Source organism: Polypterus senegalus, chromosome 11 (assembly GCF_016835505.1).
Source record: "Polypterus senegalus isolate Bchr_013 chromosome 11, ASM1683550v1, whole genome shotgun sequence".
Classification (NCBI taxonomy): Eukaryota; Metazoa; Chordata; class Cladistia; order Polypteriformes; family Polypteridae; genus Polypterus; species Polypterus senegalus.
The window spans coordinates 166627974-166649728 of NC_053164.1; the positions used below are offsets into that span (position 1 = coordinate 166627974).

The 21755-nt window shown below is 38.4% G+C and overlaps 1 protein-coding gene across 1 annotated transcript in view; it reads right to left on the minus strand.

Moving 5' to 3' along the window:
• Positions 1-428: 428 nt before the first annotated feature.
• The window catches only part of dennd11 (DENN domain containing 11), an 86361-nt gene continuing 65034 nt past the window's right edge, over positions 429-21755 (minus strand). Inside the window, exons 6-9 of the mRNA XM_039770065.1 lie at positions 19163-19294; positions 18901-19051; positions 10674-10742; positions 429-1761 (exon numbers count right to left, since the gene is read on the minus strand). Of these exons, the coding sequence (XP_039625999.1) occupies positions 1566-1761; positions 10674-10742; positions 18901-19051; positions 19163-19294 (548 nt within the window). The 3' untranslated portion in view covers positions 429-1565. The remainder of the gene's footprint in view (positions 1762-10673; positions 10743-18900; positions 19052-19162; positions 19295-21755) is intronic.

The following is a 21755-nucleotide window of genomic DNA, read 5'->3' on the forward strand; positions in this document are numbered from 1 at the left end:
ACATTACAATTAACGGTTTTAATTTGAAATTTTGGTTGTTTGTGTTTACTGTATTGAAGCACTGCACTGTAGGTTCACTTGGATTAACGTCCGGAAGACAAAGACACTCCTTTAGCTGAAAGTGTTTAAATTTCAACAAATTGATAAATATCTAATTATCAGATCTGTGTGTTGTGCTTACAGTAATGGGTGTTTCGACACATTAACAAATTACAAGAATGATAAGTTTGTAAAGTGTCAGTAATGAAAACATTTGGCTCTTTAACTCATCCTGTCGAGGTGATTTTGTCTGAGCCGTGCTAATTCCGGAAGTTATGGCAAGCTGAACATAATGCAAAAATGTACTGTATCGTTTACCGTTTTAGGATTTCATCCAGTTTGTAAATTTTTTTCACACAAAAAAATAAAACACAGTTGGCACTACTGAGTAATTGTAAATATTTATCAGATCATTTTTAATTAACTAAATATGTACATTTGCCCACATTATAGCTTTAGGAAAAAATAACTTCCACTATAAATAAAATTCACAGATGATTAAGAACACTCAAAAATAGTAAAATATCCATCATCTTTATGAGCTGTTGTGCACAATCCTTATGCACACAACCTTTCCTGAGTAGCAGCTTGTCCGCGCTTGCCGCATATTCAACATAACATCGGGGTCTCAAAGAATAGGAATTGGTTGCCCTCAGCCAGAATTCAGTTTTACAAACACTGCTAAGTTTAAGTACAATTATACAGTGAAAATCAATGATTTTAATTTGGAAATTAGCTTTTGGTTCTTCACTTATGTGTGGTTTGTTTTCTTCCAGCACAAACACAAACCATTGGAAGAGGACATTCTGTACAATACGAGAGCAATAGACTTTTAAAACACACAGTGAAAAAATTAGGTTTTAAAAAAAGGAAACGAAGAGTCATTTTTCAATCCCACATTTGGGAATGTGCATTAATCAATACATTTACAATCCATCCAAATATACTTCTTTCATTTTTAAATAAATAGCAGACCCACTTAATCCTTCCTTATTTACATATGAAACACTTTTGGCAGCGTCCATGTGGCAGCACCGAGTTACTACAAGAAATCTCACAGAAGCAGTCTAGGGAAACTACCCAGTTTAACTTCAGAGTCCTACATTCAGCAAAATACCTCTGAGAGCAAACTCAGCTCTCTCCATTCTGTTAAGACATCTAATGCCATTTTTTATTTTTAACATTACCTGCGAGAGTGGAGAATTTAAACACTGTCACAGCAACATGAATTTAGCTTTGGACAAGTTAAGAAAAGAAGAAACGATCTGCAATGTGTTACCATTTCGGCAACTGAAGAAAACGTTCCAACGGTAGTGCAATAATCAGAAATAATCTTTTGTTGAAGTTAGGAAAGTGAGTTCTAAAAACAGCATGACGATATTTGCTTTTGGACCCTCTTTATTCTCCCTCTTTTCAGTAGCAAAACCATTTTTCATATCCTTTTCCCAGGGGCCTTATCAATTGTTGCCACTGGTGTATCCAAGAGAGTGGATGGAAAAATGAGAAATAGAAGAGCAGGAATGCCTTCAAGGACAGCAGGGATTATCAATGACCAACATGACATCAATTCCATATACTTCAAGCAGATCCATGAGAAAAGTGCGGTCACCCTGAGGGTCCAGCCCCATTGCCCGCATGTGCTCTTCAGTAAGAGTCTTGTCCTGGCTGGAGGATACTTCCAAAAGCATTTGAAAGATCCGATTATTTTGTTCCATAAAAAACCTGAAAGGAAGAGTGCAAAACATCAAGACTCAGAAGCAGTAAATTAAGATCATGCTAATAAAATGGAGAATAAGTGATAAGATTTACATATTGTAAGTAAAGTATAATTTAGATAGATTAGATTAGGTAAACTTTATTAATCCCATGGGGAAATTCAGATGCTTACAGCAGCAGAAAAAGAAAAAAAAAACAAGTACACAGACTTAAAGGCAAAATAATAAAGAAATCAAACAAACAAGTGATAAAAAGTAAATAAATAAAAATAAACATCAGGTGGAAGTACTGAATTGCCTGATAGAAGTGGGCAGAAAAGACCCCCAAAGGCACTTCTTGGAACACTTTGGTGGTATGAGCCTGTGCCTAAAAGTATTCCAAAAGAGTGCTTGCTGGAGGGTTTTTTTTTTCATAATGGTATCTACTGTAGATACTGTATCATCCTGTTCTTCATAACAGCTTCCATTGTGTCAAGGGATCATCCTGTGGTGAAGCTGGCTCTTCTGATAGGTTTGTTCAGGCATTGCTCTTAATGAGCTTTTGCTGGAATAAATTATGATTGATTGATTGAAGCAAAAGATAACAAGCCTATTCCTTGTGTGAAACAATCTGAGTCAGAAGGGCACGCTTAGACAAGGAACAATACTTCTTGTACAATCGGTAGGTTTACAACTGTGAATGTTACCTCCCCTGACTGTGTAGTATGACAAAAAGTGACACTACGGTTTAAAGAGCATTGTGCAAACTGCTGGTATGATGATGTGTACAAAATACAAAAGAATCATCCAAAGGCATCAGAGCTAGTAAGGTACCCTGGAGGACTAGTAGGTAGAAGAAGAAATACACCACCTGGGAATGGGATCCTACTGCCCAAAGAGAGAAAGGACTGGCAGGCAGTAAGCTGCTTGGGAGCCCTGATGCCTTTAAGAGCAAGTCAGGGCTCAAAATTGCATTAGTCTCACGGGCCAAAAGGAACTCTGATGCTTTGTAGATCTGAAAACGTGGCCTTGATTTAACCCCTGATTTGAAATTTAAAGACTTGTCCAGAATGCAAAAGTACAAAGCTGTCTTTCGGGCAAAATAACACTAAAATGGTGTAAAAGAGGCAAGATGTTAATGAGAGGATGAGGATGACTTTGTCATACTGGAATAGAAACAGAAGAAAATCTGGCAGAGTCACAGTCTCTGTAGGAAAACCTGACTTATTTATTTATTTAATATAAATTGGACTCCACTGGCAGCATTCTAAATTAGGAAGATACAGACTTTTTTTTATCATTGTTACATGTTCCATAGTTGTAAATAAGAAATATCACGAATAACACAGTGGAATGACCATGCTTTTTGTCTAATGTCCCATTTATCAAATTTCCCTTGCATTTCTTTCAGCAGTTCCTAATCCTGTAACTATTATTCATGATATTTGCATTTGTTTTTTCCAGTTACTTCACCACCACATGTGTAAAGAATGTTTGGTAGTACAGTATAAGCTAAGACACATGTAACACTGTCACATACAGTGCATCCGGAAAGTATTCACAGCGCATCACTTTTTCCACATTTTGTTATATTACAGCCTTATTCCAAAATGGATTAAATTCATTTTTTTCCTCAGAATTCTACACACAACACCCCATAATGACAACGTGAAAAAGGTTTACTTGAGATTTTTGCAAATTTATTAAAAATAAAAAAATTGAGAAAGCACATGTACATAAGTATTTACAGCCTTTGCCATGAAGCTCAAAATTGAGCTCAGTTGCATCCTGTTTCCCCTGATCATCCTTGAGATGTTCCTGTAGCTTAATTGGAGTCCACCTGTGGTAAATTCAGTTGATTGGACATGATTTGGAAAGGCACACACCTGTCTACTGTATATAAGGTCCCACAGTTGACAGTTCATGTCAGAGCACAAACCAAGCATGAAGTCAAAGGAATTGTCTGTAGACCTATGAGACAGGATTGCCTCGAGGCACAAATCTGGGGAAAGTTACAGAAAAATTTCTGCTGTTTTAAAGGTCCCAATGAGCACAGTGGCCTCCGTCATCCGTAATTGGAAGAAGTTCAAAACCACCAGGACTCTTCCTAGAGCTGGCCGGCCATCTAAACTGAGCGATCAGGGTAGTAGGGCCTTAGTCAGGGAGGTGACCAAGAACCCGATGGTCACTCTGTCAGAGCTCCAGAGGTCCTCTGTGTAGAGAGGAGAACCTTCCAGAAGGACAACCATCTCTGCAGCAATCCACCAATCAGGCCTGTATGGTAGAGTGGCCAGACGGAAGCCACTCCTTAGTAAAAGGCACATGGCAGCCCGCCTGGAGTTTGCCAAAAGGCACCTAAAGGACTCTCAGACCATGAGAAACAAAATTCTCTGGTCTGATTACACAAAGATTGAACTCTTTGGTGTGAATGCCAGGCGTCACGTTTGGAGGAAACCAGGCACCGCTCATCACCAGGCCAATACCATCACTACAGTGAAGCATGGTGGTGGCAGCATCATGCTGTGGGGATGTTTTTCAGCGGCAGGAACTGGGAGACTAGTCAGGATAAAGGGAAAGATGACTGCAGCAATGTACAGAGACACCCTGGATGGAAACCAACTTCAGAGCGCTCTTGACCTCAGACTGGGACGAAGGTTCATCTTTCAGCAGGACAACGACCCTAAGCACACAGCCAAGATATCAAAGGAGTGGCTTCAGGAGAACTCTATGAATGTCCTTGAGTGGCTCAGCCAGAGCCCAGACTTGACTCCAATTGAACATCTCTGGAGAGATCTTAAAATGGCTGTGCACCGACGCTTCCCATCCAACCTGATGGAGCTTGATAGGTGCCGCAAAGAGGAATGGGCGAAACCGGCCAAGGATAGATGTGCCAAGCTTGTGGCATCATATTCAAAAAGACTTGAGGCTGTAATTGCTGCCAAAGGTGCATCGACAAAGTATTGAGCAAAGGCTGTGAATACTTATGTACATGTTTTTTTATTTTTAATAAATTTGCAAAAATCTCAAGTAAACTTTTTTCACGTTGACATTATGGGGTGTTGTGTGTAGAATTCTGAGGAAAAAAATGAATTTAATCCATTTTGGAATAAGGCTGTAACATAACAAAATGTGGAAAAAGTGATGCGCTGTGAATACTTTCCGGATGCACTGTAGTTGGTTTGGCTACCTTTGTGTCTCGTTTCTGTGTTTGCATATGTGAGGTTTGTTGTCTGTGGGGAAAGAAATACAGGCAGTGGATGCAACAACTAAAACATAAAGGACCCATTCCATGTAATTTTATGGGTTCCAGTAAATGTTACTGGGGTTGCCTTGACAACATATCATCAAACAGGAAATAAAGGGAAAGTGCAGGAAAATCAAAAGTGAAAACAGAAAAAAAAGGTTAACCAGAATGCCAGAGCTGACAGAAGTAAGCTGAGAGGGCATAGCTTATAGACACGTCTAACTTGACAAGATCATATCCCAGCTGCATGACTGGACGGCGAGTGTGGTCATCTTGAAGACAGACAGCATGAATGCCAGAAGCCAGCAAGGAGGCACTGTGGCCCACAGATCTGACCGTACTGTACTATATGTTCCAGACGGATGAGAAAGAACTGATTTCTCTTCCATCGACTCTGGAATAGAAATTGGTTTTATTTTATTTTTTTTATTTTTAGAAATACTTAATCCTTTTACACTTCATTTAAAAAGTAATACTTCAGCCAAGTGAGTAGTGAATGGCACTAGTGAAATAATTATTTTATAAAAAGTACTGGCTGTTTATGAAATGGCTTTTTAATTCCGTATTATTCCTTAAATCACAGGCAGTGTTATAGCACTACCAGCAAATATGCTTTTGTTAATGTAAGTAAGTTAAAAAACAAGCACCTTTGTTAAGTCCACAGCAAAAGTACATAGAAGGGTGAACATCTGGTCTTTGTAGAGGGGCGCCTTAGATACTCTCCCTTGTACAGCACGTCTTCCTTTAGCATCAGCGCTGTGATTTTCTCCAGAGGGAAAGCTTTTACTTATTGATATTTTTCCCCTTTGTCTCATATTTACTAGTATAATTTCTAAGAGCAAGTTATTATTCTAGTTCTATTACAGATTAAACACTTTGTATATTTTCTTACTTTAATAACAAATGCAAACAGATATATCTCATCAGAAATAAGCATAATGTACACTATTATTTGATGCAAAGTGTAGAAGAGGATTGCTTGCCTATATTTAATGTAATAATTGGCCTGATCCAAATTAAACAGATTAGACAGATGCTCTACAGTTTTTTTGCATCAAATTCAGTTTTTTGGCTAAAAAACAGCAATAAAACAATGTCCTTTTTGATGAGTAAAACTAACTTTAAAATTGTTTAGAAAAGTAGACATACATAATGCATCAGACAATATTCGTTTCAACATATAATAGTCAACATTTGCAGACTTAAATTTCTTTAGCTAATATTTTAAGCACAAAATCATCTTGATGTTACTCTTGTTAAGGCTAAAGAAAATTTCACACAGACACAAACTTCGGCAGGTCATTATTTTGAATTGCAAATTATGGGATGAAGGTGGAATGAAGGAAAAATGGAAGATGTTGCACAATTCATGTAGCTTCAGTTTTTCCAGATTTATGAACATATGCTAATCCTGAAAATCCAGAACAATTACATTCAGACTTCTGTAATTCACTGCCTATTCCTAGGGGTGAATGTAGCCTGATGTGACTTTAATTCAATTCCCAAACAGAAAAGATGTGTACTGCTATTATTGTTTCTCTAATAAATATGCAGTGTCGCAAAGTACCCATCAACTTTGCAGGAAAGACTACAAATAAAGCACAGTTTGAAAAAAATCTTTTTAAAGTTGTTGGTTCTTTTTGACATTATGGCGATGTATACAATTATCCATTCATCCATTATCCAACCCGCTATTATCCTAACTAAAGGGTCACGGTGGTCCGCTGGAGCCAATCCCAGCAAACACAGGGCGCAAGGCAGGAAACAAACCCTGGGCAGGGTGCCAGCCCACCGCAGGGCACACACATACACACCCACCAAGCACACACTAGGGACAATTTAGAATGCAATGCACCTAACCTGCATATCTTTGGACTGTGGGAGAACATGCAAACTCGAAGCGAACCCGGGTCTCCTAACTGCGAGGCAGCAGCGCTACCTACTGCGCCACCGTGCCACCTCGTATACAATTATGTTGTTATTAAAGAAACATAGCATAGTCCTGAAAAATCCCTGCTATATAACAAAATTAATATGCTCCTGTATTCTGCTAAATCTCGCTGTTCTCAGATGCTATGGCAAAAATCTCCTATGGCACTTAGTCAAAAGATCACTAAGCTTGCCTTTGCCAGAGCCAAACTAATTTTTGCTTCCCACTGGAAGATCAACTGATCGTGTTGCTGTGGACAATCAGCAGTCCTCCTTTTATAATTTAATTCATCTTGAATTATTGATATCATGTAATACTTATGTCTCCAGCAATCCAGTTGAAAGCTAGACCACATCTGTTCAGGTGTTTAAATCCTGGTTTGCTGTAGGCCCCAGTGCTGTTTCCTGTTAATGGTGCTCTTTATCAGTTTGTTGTAAGCCTTTTCTCTGTAGGGTTATCCCATAATATTAATACTTGGCTTGGGGTTGTTTCAATTTTAAAGATAATTATGCTTATATTTCATGTTATTCTATTTTTGATTATAAAAAACGGATAAAAAGACTCATGGGCACACAGGGTAACAGTAATGCGAAAATATAAATACATCCCATGAAATCTTTTTTCTTTTTTTTTTAAACATATGTGGATATCAAGAATTACTCTTTATTTAAACAGTACCTATAGATAAATACAGTGGTGTGAAAAACTATTTGCCCCCTTCCTGATTTCTTATTCTTTTGCATGTTTGTCACACAAAATGTTTCTGATCATTAAACACATTTAACCATTAGTCAAATATAACACAAGTAAACACAAAATGCAGTTTTTAAATGATGGTTTTTATTATTTAGGGAGAAAAAATCCAAACCTACATGGCCCTGTGTGAAAAGTAATTGCCCCTTGTTAAAAATAACCTAACTGTGGTGTATCACACCTGAGTTCAATTTGCGTAGCCACCCCCAGGCCTGATTACTGCCACACCTGTTTCAATCAAGAAATCACTTAAATAGGAGCTGCCTGACACCAAAAGTAGACCAAAAGCACCTCAAAAGCTAGACATCATGCCAAGATCCAAAGAAATTCTGGAACAAATGAGAACAGAAGTAATTGAGATCTATCAGTCTGGTAAAGGTTATAAAGCCATTTCTAAAGCTTTGGGACTCCAGTGAACCACAGTGAGAGCCATTATCCACAAATGGCAAAAACAAGGAACAGTGGTGAACCTTCCCAGGAGTGGCCGGCCGACCAAAATTACCCCAAGAGCGCAGAGACGACTCATCCGAGAGGTCACAAAAGACCCCAGGACAACGTCTAAAGAACTGCAGGCCTCACTTGCCTCAATTAAGGTCAGTGTTCACGACTCCACCATAAGAAAGAGACTGGGCAAAAACGGCCTGCATGGCAGATTTCCAAGATGCAAACCACTGTTAAGCAAAAAGAACATTAGGGCTCGTCTCAATTTTGCAAAGAAACATCTCAATGATTGCCAAGACTTTTGGGAAAATACCTTGTGGACTGATGAGACAAAAGTTGAACTTTTTGAAAGGCAAATGTCCCGTTACATCTGGCGTAAAAGGAACACAGCATTTCAGAAAAAGAACATCATACCAACAGTAAAATATGGTGGTGGTAGTGTGATGGTCTGGGGTTGTTTTGCTGCTTCAGGACCTGGAAGGCTTGCTGTGATAGATGGAACCATGAATTCTACTGTCTACCAAAAAATCCTGAAGGAGAATGTCCGGCCATCTGTTCGTCAACTCAAGGTGAAGCGATCTTGGGTGCTGCAACAGGACAATGACCCAAAACACACCAGCAAATCCACCTCTGAATGGCTGAAGAAAAACAAAATGAAGACTTTGGAGTGGCCTAGTCAAAGTCCTGACCTGAATCCAATTGAGATGCTATGGCATGACCTTAAAAAGGCGGTGCATGCTAGAAAACCCTCAAATAAAGCTGAATTACAACAATTCTGCAAAGATGAGTGGGCCAAAATTCCTCCAGAGCGTCGTAAAAGACTCATTGCAAGTTATCGCAAACGCTTGATTACAGTTATTGCTGCTAAGGGTGGCCCAACCAGTTATTAGGTTCAGGGGGCAATTACTTTTTCACACAGGGCCATGTAGGTTTGGATTTTTTCTCCCTAAATAATAAAAACCATCATTTAAAAACTGCATTTTGTGTTTACTTGTGTTATATTTGACTAATGGTTAAATGTGTTTGATGATCAGAAACATTTTGTGTGACAAACATGCAAAAGAATAAGAAATCAGGAAGGGGGCAAATAGTTTTTCACACCACTGTATGATATATCAAACATCATTCCACATTTACATTTTGCAGTCCATTGTAGAATTAATAATAACATAACAAACATGAATTTTGCATGTGGACCTCTACATTTTTATCACTACCTCAGATACCCTATATTAGACACATGTACACCGGATCAGGCGCAAATGATTAGAACAACATTAGAGAGGATCTTAGTTGAACCGGTCTGGTCTTATTTAATCCTCGGACATTTAGTTTGGTTGGCTATTTGCTGCTGAAGGATGTGTTATCATCATGCCTACATCAAAACATCCTGAGTGAGAGTCTGAGAAGTGATTTAAAAGGATCTCTAAGCAATTGGAAATCAACCATTCCACTGTTCAGAACAACAACATTTATTTATATAGCACATTTTCAAATAAATAATGCAGCTCAAAGTGCTTTACATGATGAAGAAAGAGAAAAAAGACAAAATAAATAAGAATTACAACTAGGGAACACTAATTAACATAGAATAAAATTAAGGTCCGATGGCCAGGGAGGACAGAAAAAAACAAAAAAAAAAACTCCAGATGGCTGGAGAAAAAATAAAATCTGCAGGGATTCAAGGCAACGAGACCGCCCAGCCCTCTCTGGGCATTCTACCTAACATAAATGACCTCAATCAGTCCTCATTGTATTCAGGGTTCTCATGGAAGAATTTGATGATGACGGTCATGTGGACAACTACAAGCACAGAAGATTTCAAACAACTGTCAACCAATCCAGGTCAGACTTCCCCAGCAATGTGTATGTCAGACTGACATTATCCAATGTTTTGCTATGGCTAGAATACAAATGATGTCTTAAAGCCAGGGCCAAACACACTTTTAATGCCAGCTAAAATGTCCCAGTTTGCCAGACAGGGCACCTCTGCAGAATGTAGACCCTGCGCCTTATCTGATACGATGACTGACTACAGACAATGTAACACTCAGAGATAGCTCTCAGAGGTACAAGCTGGATACCCAAGTTCAAACAAAAACCCATAACTCAAAGAGCTTCTGCAAAAAAACAAATTTCCTTCTGGGGGCAAATAAAGTTCTATTTAATTTAATCTAATTTTTCTAAATCAATTTTAGGTTTGCCATTTTTTTTTTTGGTGTCTTCTCATCTCCTTAGTAAGACATCATCTTTATCCTCAGCAGTCTTATAGTGTTTCAAAACAATTCTGTTATTCTTTGTGTCATCTTTAACACAAGCCTAAATGAACTTTACCTTGTTTCTGTTATGCCTTGAGGTTAGCACTTTGCTTTCAGCTAACTCTCAAGTTATGTATAATGCATTTGTTTTTCCATTGAGCTGTACTTCCTTTTATTTTTTATAAATATTAATTCATCCCCACCAGCTGATTTTTTTTGTACTTCATTTTTTTCATGTCTCTATAATAAGAGCTAAAAATTTTCAAGCAACAAATATGAACATAAAAGCAAAATTGTCAAAGTGGGTTACTTACAGAATTATTAGATCTTCTTCACTACCATTGCAGTCTCCATCAACCTCCTGTGAATACAGCAACACCTGCCTAGAGGCGTGAAAAAAAATACCACATGAAAAACAATTTATATCTCTCATTTCTTGAAAGGAACATTATTAGACTCACAAGAAACACTTCTGCAATAAATGCTATGATAAACATGTAACATTCTACGCTCTCAGATACTCCATTCAAAATGTCTTTGGACAAGCTTATCACCTGCTCTTAGTCCTTGGCTGCACTGCCCCAATTGCAGCTTCTTGGCAAATCTAAATATGCAAATGCTTGATCACTGCTGTTCATAACTATATCTGTCATTCTATCATTGTTGAAGCTACAAATAATTTAACCCTCTTTCAATTACCCTATGCTACTTGATACCCCAGCCCTAATGGTACTAACAGAAGAAAAAAAAACAAAGAAACCACACAGGATAAAATTTATATTACTTCTTGTACAATATACTACTTGTTGTACAAAATTATATTTCAAACATTAAAAGAGATGCGCAGCATTTCATTCAACCTGAATTTCAGAAATATCAGTTTTTTTACACCCTGAAAACATCATGCTGTCATTCAATATGTTGTGTTCACATGAGCACCAACTGCGATCATCATGTCTAACTATAAGTTCATCCATCGACTTGAAGCAACTCCAAGTTGACCAAATTTGTAGAATTTTGGCTGCTCAGGACTATAACATGGAACCCCGATACAAATCAGTCAAATCCAGGGAGAGGTGTGTGGTCATGTCGCACCTCTGATACACCCGCTCACTTCTCCTGCTGCTTGAGACGAGTTAACCATAAAGGCAAAAAAAATAGACACTTGTGTAGAAATTGATATAAAGTGAAAGGAATTCTTTAAGCATTGCTCTGCAAAGACACAATAAGCAAATATGTGCTGAGTATTTAAATTACACTAAAACCTTACACCGAGGCCAACACTGATGCTTGGAGGCTAGTCGAGTGCAGTAGCTCAGTCCCAGGGACAGTGATGCCGATTGGCTAGGGGGCAGCAGTGGTCATGAGCTGGCTGCTAAACGAATGTACGGCACTGACTGATCATCTCAAGCATGCTGGCAAATTACACCCGGAAGCGACTATAGCTGGTTATGGTTAATGCCTACTATGCCTACTTTACATCACTTGAATGGAATCTGCTGTCTATAAAAGCTACTGAGCCACTGCAAGCGTATTTGTGTTACATTCCTGGTACATGACATTGTAAATTACTGTTAAAATATGTATTGAATGAGACTGCATTCCATTATCACTTTTATTTTTGTACATGGCGAAATATTTAACAAACAAAAATATTATAACTGACTACATTTGTTTTGTTGTAAAATGTAATGCCTTCAACTTTTAGAACAGTTAACTAACTCCCCAAGTGCACCTGAATGTTACACCATGCATACATTTTCTAACTCGCTGTTCTTATTGTTGAGAAGACTCTGGGGAAATGTTTTGTGTCAGGCTGCTGTACTACTGCTTTAGTCCTATAATGAGAAGTTAAAAGCTGACAGTTTGGCTCCCTGGGGACACAATAATGGCAATGGTAATAAGATTTACTTGTCAGTACGTCATACAGCTTTTTACTAAACTACTTTTATCATGTGCACTTTAAAGCCACATAACTGCAACTTGAAATTAAAAGCTTGCAATACTTACTGACCCTTTTAAAGAAGAACATCAATACGATGCCATATGTTTATTACAGACTCTAACTATCTTAAATTAGTACAAACACAGTTTTCCAAAATCATTTTTAACTATAATAACTGGTTAAAACAATTGTGAGTAAATTCATTTTTAAGGTTTGCCTTGGGTCTCACCTTGCAGTCTTGTTTTTTTAAAGCTCTGCTTTAGTGTTGTTTGTTATTTTTGTAATTAATCATTTTTTTCTTTTGCTTCTTTTTTGACCATTTCATTTAGTTGTGTTTATTTATGATGTTATATATATTACTATTCCCTGATGGATGAGTGGCAAGATACAGTATTTATTTAGATTATAGGCCCCTGAGGCATTAACTACATAGGTTCTGTCTGCCACTGCAAAATTAATCAGGTTCTTCTACCGTTTCTCTCTATTCCCTTTTGAATTTTGACTTTCTAGCAGTCTTTTCACCTTCAGCTTTGGCCACATTTTGAAGTTTTGTTCTTTGTCTTTGTATTTATTAATTTGGTTTTTACAATAAGGATCTTGGCTTTGTTACAGTGTTTTATAAACTAGTGAACAGCTATACTTGAGTTAAAGAAGGATGAACACACGCACATCACTGGACAATTCAGCATTGCCAGTCTGGTTAACCCGCATGTCTTTGGACTATGGAAGGAAAATGGAGCACCCAGAGAAAACTATGTGAACACGGGGAGAACATGCCAACTTTACGAAGGTAACACCTTAGGCTTAAGCCCAGTTTCTTTGTTGTGAGGCACCAGCACAACCCCCTGCACCACCATGCCAACCCCTGTTTTATATAGTGCCAAGGAGAAGTTCTTACAAACATAAAATAATTCAGAATGTCTTCTTTTTGTGTGTGATTTGTATAACAAGTGTGAGCAAATTAACTTCACCTTGAAGTAGTAACATTCAGCAAAAGCAGATATGCTAATGTTTACATCTTGATTCGAGTGGTAGTCACTAATAGGGGAGATTTACAGACTTTACTTGCTTGACAATGTCATTTTTTCCTGAAAACCCCTTCGTATAGTAAATATTTGTAACACAGACATCTAATTGTAATGACCCGCATTTTTGTTCGAATAACGCTGAGCTACATGAAAAGTGACAGAATTAGTTTAAAAGTAAGATTATTCACTAAAAAAAACATTAATAATGTTTAATAAAGCAATTTAACTAGACTTTAGCACTTTTGGCTTCGCACTTAAAAGAAAGGAATTTTTTTTTGTTGTTGCACACTTCTAATAATTTCACAATCTGCTTTGAAGCCGTAATGCCTAGGAGAAAATATGTAAGCAACAAATGTGACAGGGTGACTGAACCAGTGCACGTGAACACACAAGAACACCTCGCTACAGTCCAGAGATCGGCTCCACCAAGTGTGGCAGGCTGCCATTAGAAGAGTGTCCAAACTGAGAAGTATCAGCTGTGGAAGAAACCAAGACTGGAAATGAGCATCTCCAACATCCTGCCGTGCTCCCTGTTCTGCAAATAATGGAGACTAGGATTGTGCAACAGTGATGTTCAGCCCTGTCCTATTATGTGGGTTGTGGTGAAATGTACTTGGAATGACTGCATTGAAGATTTGGTGTTAACACCAGTGGTGTGCATCTGAAAATCATCTCAGACTCTTTTTATATGAGACTTTTGTAAAAGTCATAATAGAATGTGTAAAATACTATTTGTTAATGTATGTTTAGATGTCTGCGGTGGGCTGGTGCCCTGCCCGGGAATTTGTTCCTGCCTTGCGCCCTGTGCTGGCTAGGTTTGGCTCTAGCAGACCCCCGTGACTCTGTGTTAGGATATAGCGGGTTGGAAAATGACTGTTTAGATGTTTTACTGTCATTTTGTTGCATTAACTATTTTTTCATATTTGTATATTATTTCTGTCAATTTTTTTTTTTATTATTGGTTAACTATTTATTGTGTCATTAAGTTTACTTATGCTCCCTGTTCCTTGTTGGTGGTGCAGGGCCATCCTGACATCACCACATATGAGCCCTTCCTCTGGCTATTTAGGTTAAAGCCACAGGAGAGCTCAGACATGGCACATTGGAAGTTCTATTGCAGTTATTGTAAGTACTGTGTTTGTTGTTGGATTCTCTGGATTGTTTGATTATTTTTTGCTCTGTCACTGTTTTGTTCTTACAGATTGCCTTTTTTGGGCAGCTCTTTTTGAGTCTTTGTGGCACGTTTTGCTTTTCTAATAAATATATATTTATTTTTAAAGATCCCTTGTTTAGTTTGTTTCTTCAAGTAAATGTTTTTGCAGTTCCCTTTCTCTGAGGGGCACTTTTGATATTTGGGACATTTAAGTTTATTTTTGAAGCTTCTACCACTTTAATCTTATGTAGTTGACCTGTGGAGTTATAAGTCAAGCTTAAATTTCTGGACTTTTAAATCTTTGGAATTTGGATATTTTCTTAATTTCTTCCGTTATTAAATTTTTGATGGATAATCACATTTTTGGCATTCCTTTGGACAAAAATTACAACATCAATTAGCTCACATAAATAATGATTAAGTAAAGAGACACCTTATCTATTTTACCTCCACATTGGCTTTATTGTGACATTATTCATTCATTTGACATTCTAGCATGAGTGATCAATTGTATTTTATATATCCAGTCATGTTACTAAATCAGTAAATAATTAAATAGTGTTTAAATGATTTACAATGGCAAAATGGTGCACTAGGTAGTATCAAGGGTGCAACATTCAGAGTTTATATGCCATGCCAATCATTGTCCATGTTGAGGCTGGACTTTCTGCCCATATCTGTTTTCCTCTTGCATCCACAATGAGGGAATTAATCAATAATAAGCAGAGATGCCCAGACTTCCCTCTCCCCGGCCACTTCTTCTAGCTCTTCCGGGGATATCCCGAGGTGTTCCCAGGCCAGCCGGAAGACATAGTCCCTCCAGCGTGTCCTGGGTCTTCCCCGAGGCCTCCTCCCGGTTGGACGTGCCCAGAACACCTCACCAGGGAGGCGTCCAGGAGGCATCCTGATCAGATGCCCGAGCCACCTCATCTGACTCCTCTCGATGCGGAGGAGCAGCAGCTCTACTCTGAGCCCCTCCTGGATGACTGAGCTTCTCTCCCTATCTTTAAGGGAAAGCCCAGACACCCTGCGGAGGAAACTCATTTCGGCCGCTAGTATTCGCGACCATGTTCTTTCGGTCACTACCCATTGCTCATAACCATGGGTGAGGGTAGGAACATAGACCAACTGGTAAATGGAGAGCTTTGCCTTACGGCTCAGGTCCTTTTTCACCATGACAGACCGATGCAGAGCCTACATGACTACGGACGCCACACCAATCCGCCTGTCGATCTCATGCTCCATTCTTCCCTCACTCGTGAAGAAGACCCCATGATACTTGAATTCCTCCCATTTCCGGCTGAGGACCATGGTCTCGGATTTGGAGGTGCTGGTTCCCATCCCAGCTGCTTCACACTCAGCTGCGAACCGATCCAGAGAGAGCTGAAGATCACGGCCTGATGAGGCAAACGGGACAACATCATTTGCAAAAAGCAGTGACCCAATCCTGAGTCCACCAAACCGGACCCCTTCAACACCCTGCCTGCGCCTAGAAATTCTGTCCATAAAAGTTATGAACAGAATCGGAGACAAAGGGCAGCCCTGGCGGAGTCCAACTCTTACTGGAAATGGGTTCGACTTACTGCCGGCAATGCGGACCAAGCTCTGACACCAGTGGTACAGGGACCGAACAGCCCTTATCAGGGGGTCCGGTACCCCAATACTCCCGGAGCACCCCTCACAGGATTCCCCGAGGGACATGGTTGAATGCCTTTTCCAAGTCCACAAAACACATGTAGACTGGTTGGGCAAACTATTTTACTGTAACACATGACCTTTAATGAATCTATCATAAAGATTAGCTCTAAAGGTCACTTTGTTCTTGGCTAATATAATCAAACTGTAAACATAACAGAAAATGTTCAAGTCTGATTAACTAAAATGTGAAGGATCTATCACAAAAGCAGTGGGTGAAAGCTAGACAAAACACCAGTCTACTGCAGCAAGAACAACCATTTATTTCTTGTACAGCCTAAAATCACACAAGGAATGCCTCAATGGGTTTTAACAGGTCTTGTTTTTTTAACATGTAATTTTCACCTCCCAGCCTTGACTCTTTAAGAATACAAGAAAAAGACCCCCAAAAAATGTAGAAAAAAAATATTACAGACAATTCATGCACAAGCACACACTTACACTTATATGGGGATAACAAAGAATTGACAATTTAACAAACATACTCTATCATTGGCAATGGGTGAAGAAAATTGTTGTACCCAAAGAAAAATCTACACAGATACATGGAAAGAAGTTGCAAACTTCACACAGAGAATGGTCAGGCATAGAATTTAAACTCAGGATGCGGGAACTGTGAGGCAGTCGTGTTAACCACTGCCAAATGATAAACACATAAATAAATAAATTAAGATTTAAAAAAAAAAAAAATTTCTATCAACATTTAATAAAAAAAAATTCAAATCTGACCAAAAGATCCTACAACGGATGGCATACACAACAGAAAAGATGACTGGGTTGTAACGATTGTATCCGCTACACTTCACTAAGTTTACACTGAAAAATTATACTGATGATTTGCAGGTCAACCTCAAACTGCCTTCAACCCCTTCCCACAGTGCCGAAAGATGATTTATAATAATAAAAGCGATATTAACTACACCACACAGAGAAAAATGCAACAACATAAAAAAACACTATTATTAATACATTTTTACAACACCCCCACTTCCAATACAAACAATGAACACAAAGCATAAAATTATATATATTAATGAATTTTCCCCTCCATCCTTTCGATTTAGCATTTTTTCCGTTTTCCTATTTCCCCATAGTTCAGTTCCTTAGACATGCCAATCCTTGAATAAAAGATTTACAGCTCATACTGCATTCGATCCCTTTCACGGTAATCTCAGCATATCCGGAATCTTCGAGGTGGCCACCTCAGACTGCAATGGACTTGTGGTGCTCCCTGAAAACAAATCTTTCTCCATGACTCAGATGGGTCATGGCCTTTCCTCCTTCGCCATAAAAACTTGGGCTGTCTTTTCTTCCTTCTCTTCCTGCCTTTTTGCGCCCCTATTTAAATAGTGCATCCGTTTCCATGGCACTCCCGGAAATCGCAAATGACAGACCTGCACCTACCAAAAGGTCCTCTCTATCCAACCCGCCTATCTTATCTTCCTTATTTTAAAATGACAACGGGATTTTACATAGAGAGAAGAAGAAAAAAAATATATACATTTTTATGTGGCAATGCTACAGGGTTCTCTCTGCCCTCCTTTAAACACATCTTTATCAAGTATTGCATCTGTAAAGCCTATAGCATTTGGAAGGATCGCTCCCACTCTCCCCACAGTCTCTTGGTCCCACTTCCATCTGCCAGAAGGTACAGGAGTATCCAAACCAGTTCTGACAGTTTCTGCAGCAGCACCTACCCCTTAGCTGTCTGGATTCTGAACTCTGTGCTGCACCCCTGCCCTCAGATCTGCACCTGGTAACTTTTTTTTATATACCGTATGATTCATTTGTTATATCTGTTGTATTTATTATTTACCAGCAGTACCCCCGTGGCTCCGCTCACACAGTAGTGAAACAGGACAAAAATAAAGTAAAAATCAATAAACAAACCGGTATCGCTAGCTAAGCGGAAGCAAGGACCGTTCCAAAACGTGGCCAGCGGTAGAGCGATTCGAACAAAGGCTGGCGTGTGAGTGAGGAGGGCCCTGCCCGGCTCGCCACTCCTGACATCATGCTTTCCTCTCCCTTGGCCCGCAGCCTCTGTCTTGAATTAACACGAATAAATCGCTCCTGCAAGCGAACCATAACACTTAATGGGATGAGAGAAGTTGCAAAATCAACCGGAATATTCAAGCAGATTATAGAAAAAACCCAATCTAAATCCGTTAAGTAGTTCTCTCGTGAAAAGTGGACAGACATACAGACACTGGATTTTATATATATATAGTGATTAATTTAATACTATTTATTAAGTTGTTACTATGTATTTAATGGATTACTATCTACTCATTTACCATTTATATATACTGTATATTTATTTATTATTCTATTTATTTCATAGTACAGTACTACATTATCAAGCATAGATCATTGCTTGACTTGTACTTCCTTTATTGATGTAAATTTTGCACCGCAGTCCTGGTTAATGTTATTTTGTGCCACTGTATGTTGCAGTACAGTGTATGGATGGTATGCCAATAAAGACACTTGACTTAGCATTAATGGATTTATTTCATTCATTTCTTAAATTAAACCAAAGGGTCTATGATTGCTGTGCTTTTTCTCTTTTGCCTCTCATCATGACTCTAAAATATCCTACTGGGGAACACCTACTTAACTGCAATTAAAAATAGAACATTTCCTTCTGAACTCAAGTCTCAAATCCAAGTCTTCTAAATGGTTACAGAAATACCTGAAACCAACATTTGCTGCATTATTACCTCTGTTCGCTGAGTTTGCGGTACTTGTCTCTGTCAGCATTGTTTATTCTCAGAAGAGGTTGCAAGTTGTCATGATGTGTTTTTACATTTTGATTGTCCACATAAATATCATAGAGGTCTTTCTTTTCTTCGAAAATTTTTTCTGTCGTACCTGGAAGAAGCATGTAAAAAGAAGATATCACCTAGAAGTACTTTTTCTCGATAAGCAATTTCATTACTGAATGTGGATTTACCAAGCAGTCTTATTAAACACCATACTCACAAGCAACATATGAGACCTCAGTCTCTAGTGCTTCAATGTCAGCCACATTGATGTAGAAGAAAGGTCGAAACTCAGGCACGGAAACTCCAATTCCAGGAATCGACACATTAGCCAAGCAACAGCAGCAGTAAACTGCCAAAACAAAGAGATATCTATGTAATTATTTGGTCTCCGGAACTTATCTGTAATTCCACAAAACTTGCAATGATTTTTGCAGACCCTCCTATTGTGTTTAACAGCTGAATGCTAGAATGATTATATATAATTATTTTTATATATAATTATATTTACTATTTCCTTCAGTACATGACTTATAATGCTACCAAACTGAGTAAACAAATATTAGGTTAACCTATAAACAAAATAATACTTCTTTAGACAAATACTGCCAAGTGTTAGAATTCACAATTGCAACAATAATTGTGCAAAATCCTTTACATTACTGACAGTGCAGTCATTTACATGTCTACAGTGCTTCTATCTGTTCTGCAGTGTCAGAGGAGCTGGAGAGACAACTGAAATCAACAGCCTAAAAACTTTTTGATCTAAAGCAGATCAAACACATGTTTACCAATAATATTATGCTAACAATAGTGTTCACGCTTCTCCTGCTAAAGGTCTTATAGGTATTTACTGTCTCTGTCACAGGACCTTATTGCAATTTATTGTGTTAACATAGGAGTTTCTTTTCCATTGATCATCTGCAAAGCCACATCATCATCATCATAATAATAGTTCTTTACATGTATATAGAGCTTTTTTCACTACTCAAAATGCTTTTCACAGTGAGTTGGGAGCTACTTCAACCACCACTAATGTGTAGCATCCACCTGGATGATGAGGAGGCAGCCATTTTTGTACAAGTATGCTCACCATATATTAACTGTTAGGGGGTGAAGTGGTGAGAGAGATAGCCAATTAGACAGGGAACCAGGATGACTAGGCCAGATTGGGCAATTTACCATGGATATCAGGATATACTCTGCTCTTTGCAAAAGATGCCCAGGGATCTTTAGTGAGCATAGAGAGTCAGAACCTTGGTTTTACCTCTCATCCGAAGGACATGTGCCATTTTTACAGCATAGTGTCCCCATCAACCCAAGCTTTTCCTAGATGGTCTCCCATCCAAGTACCTACTGGGCCCGAATATGCTTAGCTTCAGATGGATGACCTGTTCTGAAGTGCATGTGGTATAGCTGACGGCTAAGGTGAAGCCAAAATTCTACATATTACATTAAATTAGTTAGGCATAAAAAAAGAGAAAAACACAACTTTGCAAGCAACTTTTATGAAGGTCATGTAACAATTTGGTAAACTTTCCATACAAACTGAGTGTAGAAACACAACTGAATATACATAAACACAACAGCATCTAAAATAACATAAACATATTTAGCTTCCTAATTATTTTACAGCAGTCTACTGAATGGTTAATCAGGTTTACAAAAGCTTCCACGTTTGACACAATGACCTAGAAGCAGCTACAGTGCCTATAAAAAGTACTCACTTCTTTGGACATTTTCCTATTTAATTGTTATACAACATTGAATTACAGTGGATTTAATTTGTTTTTTTTGACACTAGGCAAGGGGTTTCAATGCATCTGATCTGAAAGGTCCAACTTGTGGTCAGTCAGCTTTGTGCCCTACCCTAGTGAAAGCAAAAAGAACACTCCATTCAACTCTGTGAAAAGGTGAGCTCAGCAGGGGATGAATACAAGGCCATCCACAAAACGTGAGTGATCAAAGAAGACGACAAGTAGTGAGGGAGGCTGCCACCAGCCCTCTGATAACTCTGAAGAAGTTATAAGCTATAGTGTCTACAACTGTTGCCCAGGTGCTTCGCCAGTTACAGTTTCAGAGAAGAGTGGCAAAGAGAAAGACGTTGTTAAGCAAAACCCACATGACATGAAGGTTCTACGGTCTGATGAGACCAAAATTCAGATTTTTAGCCATTAGACTAAACACTATATTTGGTATAAGCCAAACACTGCACATTATGAAAACTCATCATCTGTACAATGCGAATCATAGTTGCGGCACATCATTCTTTAGGGACGTTTTCTGCAGTATGCTCTGGAATGCTTGCGAGGGTAAAGAGTAAAATGAAAACGGCAAAATAAAAGGAAATCCTGGGGGAAAACCTCAAGCAGTCTGCAAAAAACTTGTAGTTTTAGAGAAGATTTGTTTTCCTGAAGACTGTGACCTCAAACATAATGCTACAAAGAAATGACTTAGAAACAACAATGTTAAAGGACTACTCTGCCTAAAAATATTTTATATGCTACCTGCCCCATGTAGTTTGTAGTGATTGCTGAGGAAAAAAAAAATATTCTTGTGTTTTCGTGGAGAATGTAGACAACACATTTTCTGATACAAAGGGAGCCTATAGTGACAGCACTAGACAAAAGCAAAACAATATCAAAAACAATTCATGAAAATATCTCCCTTTACTTTTATCTAATGGTAAAAAATATTAACCCTCAAAAGTGATGAATATGATGTACTGCATTTTAGTTCCCTTTCAAGCAGGCCAATGTTATTTATTTGCACTGAAGAACTTTTTTGGTTATTCAATAGTATAGATTAGCTAT